Below are 6,760 nucleotides of genomic sequence, written 5' to 3' on the forward strand. Positions count from 1 at the left end.
TTTCCAGGAAGAGGTTTGTGGGACAAAGTCAAAGGGCAGTGGCCTGTCAGCTGGTGTCTTTTCTAGAGCATGATAGGACCTTGTCTTGGTGGTGCTTTTGAGTATGCCTGTACTAGGTGAGGATTCTGGGGCACCGTCCTTCAAAGCCATTCGGCAGAACTCTGTTCTCACAGAGAACATCTGTCGTGTTGGCGGGTTATAAACAGTCTGACTGTCTGAAGGGAGGCCCTCTCACATCCCCACCCTCATGGAAAAAGAAGTGAAACCAGTCATTCATGCCTAAACTTGTCTGTCTTGTTCCTGCATTTGTGAATTTGTGAGTGTGAGAAAGACAAGGGTGGAATGTGAACTTTAAAAAAGAGGGAGAGTCAGTCTAACAAAGGATCCAAAACAAACGTTACTCCACAAGGTGATCAGGAAATGGGTAAAGTACTCTTTGTGTTCCCATTAACTGTATCCTCTACGCCCTTGCTGTCATTAAAGTGGACCAAATTCAGCTTCTCAAGGTGCAGGTAACATTTAGTCAGCCCAGTACCCACAGTGAGAGTGACATCTTCCTGACTGGAATCCTCTAACTAACTTCCCAGTGCTTCCTCCACTTTTCTTCCCCTTTCTCCTCGTTATCACCTCCTTTCCCCAGTTCTGAAGAAGAGCCATAAAGTAATAATACAATTCACATTTCCCAAAACTCCGCCTGCCACCCAGACCTTGACCTGAGCCTGCTTTCCAGACAGTAATTGGAGTGTCCCCTCGATCAGAGCCTCCCTCTCCTCAGCCTTTGTGTGCTGCCAGCCCCTCAGTCCCACCTGCAGTTTTATGCCGTCCCTCCCACCTCGGTCAAGGAAGAGACACAGAGAGTCTGGCCGTTTCCACACCCGCCCTTTATTGGACTCAGCCAGCAGGCTGGCTCCGGACCCTCACACTTCTCAGACACCTCCCATACAGATTTAGGAAGGTGCCATCATTCTGTGAAAGCTCAGAGCCCACCCGTCTTGGAGCCCCAGGTTGAATCACCAACCAGAAGTTTGGGGGGAAGGAAAGGAAACAGGCAGACCAGAAAGGCAAGGCTATTCAATGAAGGGAACTGATCTGAAGGGAAAGCCTGGGCCCAGCAGAGTCTCCTGAGGGCACACTGAATGCTCAGGAAAGACACTCAGGGGCAGGAGGAAGTAGGAGATCTGCTGGTGTTTATATGGCAACTTTGAGGAGGCGCTTGATGTCGGGCTCGATGTTGATGGTTGGGAAGGTGCGGCTGTAGCGCCGAAAGGGTTCCCCCTCTGGCCCGATGAGGAACTTCTCAAAGTTCCAAGACACGTCTGAGCGGTGCACAGGGCTCCAAATGATGAACTTGGGATCGGTCATGAGGGAAAACGGGTCATCGTAAGGGTAGGGGAGCTTATCCTTCAGGTAGGTGAAGACAGGATGCTCATTCTGACCATTCACGTCACACTTTTGGATAAGGGTAAAGGTGGGCTGGAAACCACCCCCAGGGCGGACGTACTTGAGGCTGTTCAGGATCTCCTCATTCTGACAGTTCTCCTGGGGGAGGAAAGAGACAAAGAGCTTGGGAAACGCAAGAGATGAAGGATCTACAAAGTCACCCTCCTGTACTCCCCAGGATCATTCTTTCTATTATGTATATCCGCCCCGCGTACCCCCACCCCCAGCTTGCTTCTCTTTCCTTCTTCATTCGCTTTGCCCTACTCTTGACTCGGAGTTTTCCCTCTCACAGCTATTGTCTGATGGCCATTTCTATTGCTAGGCCATTTCTGAAAGTTCTCACAGACCCTAGCTTGGCTGTTCTTGTACTGAAAGATTTAGCACTTTTGAGCTGTCACTTCTCTCCCCGATCTACCCTGAGCAATGCTTAGGGTATCTGTCTGAAGCTTCAAGGAAACGAGTTCTGGGCAGTAGAAAGAAAGGGAAAGGAGGCTCAGGTCATACTGCCTAGAACCCTCCTTCCACTTACGCACCCACACATACATGCCTACACACACACACACACACACACCACACACACCCACATACACACACACACACACACACACACACACACCCTGCCACCACCTTCCCTTTCCTTTTGCCCTGGTCTTGCCTGTCTTTCTTCTAATTACCTCTGAGTGTTGAATCTAGCCTTGGCCTCTGCCCTCCTCAGCTCCTCAAACTAAAGGTGAAATTGAGGTCTAGAAGAATGGGATTTATAGCTTCTTCCTTTCATCTTGTCCTAGATCTGCAGTACAAGTAGGAGGAAGCTTTGATGAAGGAAAACCCCATCCAAGGAAGACTAGTTTTCAGGTGCCATAAAGGCAAAGTAGGTTAGAGACAACAATGAACATACTGTAAACGGAATTACTTCGTGACCAACAGGCATGAATTAAATAGGATTGAAGGTTTAGTGTTCTGGAATAGGCCAGGGGAAGGGGAAGTTACGGAAATAAGTGCTTAAGGACCAAAAGTTGTGAATGTGTAATTATCGTTCCTTTCACTTAGCTTCCTGCACCTCACGCTCACTTGCTGTACTCAGCTAGGATGCTTTAGATCTCAACCTGTTGCCTGTCTTTCCTCCCCGCTGCCAGCACTGTCCTATCCCCACTTAGCATTCCCCACCCCTGACAGCCCGCAAAGACCCATGGAAACCCTTATTTTCCACCCCCATCCGCCAAGTCTAAGAGTCATATATCTCCCTCAGGGGAAGAAGTTCGTGCCTCTGACCTACTAGAACCAATTAGTACAGTCAGTTCCAGGCCATCAAGACATCTTGAGCCCAGGGTTGATGGCTATTAGACATCTTATCTCCTAATCAAAAGGCCTGCTGGCTACTGGTAGGTTACAGATTCCCTCCAGCAACTGGCTGGCCTGAAGTGATGGAAGGAGGCATCTCTAGGGCCAGAGAGACACCTCTGAAGAAGTTTTACCCTTTCTGTCTCTCTTGCCCTGGCCAAGCCTAGAAACAGAACTGAGGCAGGGAAGGAACAGTGAGAGCACTCATGGTTTGGGCTCAGGTTTGTCACAGCCAAAAACATTTTAGCCTTCCTGCCTATATCTCTGATAATCTCTTCCTTGCCTTCATGCCGCTGTGAACTGAACCCAAGGGATTATAATTGGAGGACATTCTGCCTGCTTGTGCTATTAAAATCCTAAGTGAAAATATAAGAATCCCTAAAAGATAACTTGAGGTGTGCGGGCTGAAGATCTATAACAACTTGACCCATTAATCAGGGACAGAGAGGTACGTGTGATGCCCAGAGGAGACACGTACACTTTGCAAACCCTTTTGCCTTCCCCCAAATTCACTCTCCACTTGGCTGATTTTAAACAAACAAACAAAACCTTTCAATCTAAATAGTAAAGTTGCTTGCATTTGCATATTACTCTATACTTTTCAAGTTACTTTTGTAGCTCTTATCCCCACAACCTCATAATAATCCTATCAGATAAGTGGTATTATCCCTAGTTTATAGAAGAGGAAACCAAAACAGAAAAATTGAGTGACTCTTCCTGGGGCACAGAGGTATTAGATAGCAGAATCAAATCTAGTGAAAATGAAGGTCTCCTGAGTCAGTTCAATCCTAGTTTGATTCTTGATCTTCTATTTCCTCCAGTCATTCATTCAACAAACATTTAATGAGTGCCTTCTATACCCAGGCACTGAGGACACAATGGAGAGAAAAACAGACCTGGTACCAGCCCTCATGGAGTGTAGTGGGAAGACAAGAAACCATAAAAATCCATACGTTTGGTGTTCTATCACAGACAGAATCATACTGACTTCTCCCTGGTACTCGCATGCACCTAAAAACCTAGATTAACAAAACATACCCCATGATTCAAGACACTCCAACACACAGAGTCGTCCTCCCCCTCTCTTTAGCCCACTGGAGCTGCAGCAACCCAACTCCTTGGGTACAATACCAGGGACGTCTCACCTGATGTCCAAATTGGTTGCAAGGGAAGCCAAGAACCACCAGGCGTCTGGGAAAGCGGCATTGCAGCTCGTTGAGTTGGGTGAAGTCCCGGGTGGTTGTGCCTCAGAGCGAGGCCACGTTCTCAATCAGCACTGCCCTGCCTCGGAATGTATTGAAATCTACCTTCTCCCCATCCAGGCTGATAGCACTGAGGTCGTAGAAGGACTTGGCAATGTAAGCCATGGTGGGAGTGCAGAGTGAGCGGCAGAGCAGTGTGAGCCCACTTAAGGGTCTATTAAAGGGGCGGGGAGGAAGGAGGAGCCAGGAAGGATATCACAGTGGGACTTTGAGCATCCCCAGGATGACTTAGCAAAAACAGTCACCTACCTGTAAGTGCTGTTTGAACAAGAAGGTCGCTCCTATTTACAGACTCTGAACAAAGCCACCTCCCTGCTCCACCCGGTTGGCAACCTAGGAAGGGCCAATGTGATATCTCTGAGCAGACATTAATAATTCACTGCTTGCAGGAAACCAGAGCCCCAAAGGTTGGACGGGGAGGAAAAAAGGCAGGGAGGGATGCAAGATTGACTCCTACTTGCCCCAGGAAATTGTTCTCACTTGGCACAGACAGTTATTGAGTGCCTGCTGAGTGCCGAGCTCTGAATTGTGCAATTGAGAGGTCAGGGTCTGCCGAGGGCTGAAGGATGAGGAAGAGGATTGGGCGCATGTCCCCTTGACTCAGACTACAACTAAAATATACATGTTACTGTTCACATTTCTCTCTTTGGCTGTTACTTTCCACAAGCACAAAATCAAAGGGACCGTTAGGAGGACGGTGTGTGGTTTTCTAAAATAATGGCTTTCAGTGCCTCAGCTTGCACCAGTCTGAAGAGGGGAAGCTGTGTTTGTCTTGAAAAGTCTCTCAGTGGGTGATGGTACTTGTCCTGGAGAGCACATCTGCCCTTGCCGCTGTGCTGTACCATCTCCTCTAATAGCCCACCCCCCACCTCCACAGGGGCATGAGGATGCCGTTGGTTGTGGCTGGGATAACAGAGCGGAGTCACAGAGCAGGTGGGTAAACTCAGAGGGGATGGATGCCCCTACCTCTCATCAGACGAAGACTGAGTCCCAGAGGCTCCTCAGGGGGGCTCGCGCTGGTCGTTCCCCACAGAAGGAAGTGTGCAGGGGGTCAAAGCTGCTACGGTTCTAGACCCAGCTAGGCCACTCGCGATGTTTTCAACACCAGCATGCAGTGTGTTGCAGGACATCTGGGGACCTGCTAAGAGCTATCATGGGAGCACAGCACTGGAAGCCCACAGAAACTAAAAAGACCTAATGCTTCACTTCATTCTTCCAAACACCCACCAATGCAAGAAATCAGGGGGGTTTTCTTTGTTTTTTTTGTTTTTTGTTTTTAATGCCTGGATTTCTCCATCATTAAAGCTGGCTATCAGGCTTTACCTGGCTTTGGGATTTTAGAGCGAAATTTCAATAACAATGCAGTTGTTTACTAGAGAGGTTTTCACAGGTATGTGTCCATTGGGAACTGTCTCCTAGAACAAAGAATGAGCCAGGTTGGGGAGCAGCTGGTCTTGAGAATCTGATTTGTTGAGGAGGTGGAGGAAGTACTTTCCAGGAAGTACCCAGGTTTTCTGTTCTGTAGCCTGTTCATGGCTGTTTATAGCAACACGGGAATCCATACATCTTAACTGGCTGTTCCCTACAAAAAAGCCTCCATTACCTAAGTGGGAATGGAATCTTTTGCCACTAGAAGAGGTGGCAGGAAACGCAGAGAGAAGTGTGTCCCCTGCTGAGGCTGGGTGGAGTTGCTAGAAAAAGCAAATAAACGCCTCCTAAGCCACTGAGTCAAGAACTTGGCCTTGATAATGGGCTAAACTCTTAACATGAACTTGCCAGATTCACCTGCATGCCTACAACGTCCCTAGTACTCTCTGGGCTTCCAGATGCCTCTTACTGGCTGCCCTCTGGGACCCCTCTCCAGGAAAACCATGGAAGTTCCTGAACTGAGGAGTGGAGGTGCCGTCTTCCTTAGGTACACAACATCCCTTTTCTCCAGGGGCAACCTAGGACACCTTGAGTCACCCAGCTTCTCCCCTTTCACGATTGAATACAATTGATGAAGCTCTCCTAAAATACCTGTTTCCAGCTTTACCTCAAACTGGCCTACTTTCCAGAAGCTTGTAACTTTGTACATGCACTAACATGGCTTTCCACAGGGACAGTAGATGTTCTGGAAACTTCACTGGCTTAGTAGCCAGAAAGCCTAGGTCAATGGTTCTCAATTCTGGCTGCAAATGAGAATTGCATGTAGAGATTTTTCTAAATAGAGATGCCAAGCTTTCCCTTCTGGAGATTTCAATTCTGGTTGTTCCTTTTAAGCCTTGACTCTGCCACTGTTCCTTGGGGCCCCTAGGCACCTGTTTCCTTATCTGTCGAACTTGGATAAAGATAATCACCCTCCTTATCTCACACAGCCGTGATTGTCTGATTGTTCCAATAAAGGAGATAAAGCATTACAAGTTCTCTGTAAATTGGAAAATGCAGGTTAAGATCTTAGGCTACCGTTGCCCTGCCTTGTTTTACTCCTTCCTTCTTCATTTTATCTTTACTTCCAAACATTCTCTGCCTCTTCCATCAACTCCGGACCCCAGAGTATAGTATTCAACAGTCCCCAGACCCCAAGATTCTAGACTGCCTTGTTCCCTTGGGGTATCCAAGCACAGGGCTAGGATGAACTTCTGAAAGATTACTTAATCCCACCTCATGCCTTCAGGAAGACCTGTTTCTGTTACGTTCCAAGCAGATGAGAACCTTCTTGGTTTTAAAGACACCCT

General features: G+C 47.9%; 2 protein-coding genes across 7 annotated transcripts in view; one reads left to right on the forward strand and one right to left on the reverse strand.

Moving 5' to 3' along the window:
- CHURC1 (churchill domain containing 1) overlaps nucleotides 1-6,760 on the forward strand; it is a 48,149-nt gene that overhangs the window by 22,118 nt on the left and 19,271 nt on the right. For 3 of the 5 annotated variants that reach the window (XM_036843774.1, XM_036843766.1, XM_036843767.1), the window contains exon 4: nucleotides 4,921-4,976. In XM_036843774.1, the coding sequence (XP_036699669.1) occupies nucleotides 4,921-4,976 (56 nt within the window). Of the gene's footprint in view, nucleotides 1-4,920; nucleotides 4,977-5,168; nucleotides 5,258-5,869; nucleotides 5,954-6,760 lie in introns of those variants that run through there. The other 2 variants (XM_036843769.1, XM_036843768.1) reach the window with 2 other exon arrangements.
- GPX2 (glutathione peroxidase 2) lies at nucleotides 864-4,905 on the reverse strand. 2 transcript variants are annotated; one of them, XM_036843765.1, is made up of 3 exons: nucleotides 4,293-4,905; nucleotides 3,927-4,197; nucleotides 864-1,539 (listed from the first exon to the last, which is right to left on the reverse strand). In XM_036843765.1, exons 2-3 carry the CDS (start codon nucleotides 4,146-4,148, stop codon nucleotides 1,189-1,191), a joined length of 573 nt encoding a protein of 190 aa, XP_036699660.1. In that variant the 5' UTR covers nucleotides 4,149-4,197; nucleotides 4,293-4,905; the 3' UTR covers nucleotides 864-1,188. The 2 variants fall into 2 exon arrangements, with proteins under 2 accessions (XP_036699660.1, XP_036699659.1); XM_036843764.1 differs by having other exon boundaries at nucleotides 3,927-4,297.

Source organism: Balaenoptera musculus, chromosome 2 (genome assembly GCF_009873245.2).
Source record: "Balaenoptera musculus isolate JJ_BM4_2016_0621 chromosome 2, mBalMus1.pri.v3, whole genome shotgun sequence".
Taxonomy (NCBI): domain Eukaryota; kingdom Metazoa; phylum Chordata; class Mammalia; order Artiodactyla; family Balaenopteridae; genus Balaenoptera; species Balaenoptera musculus.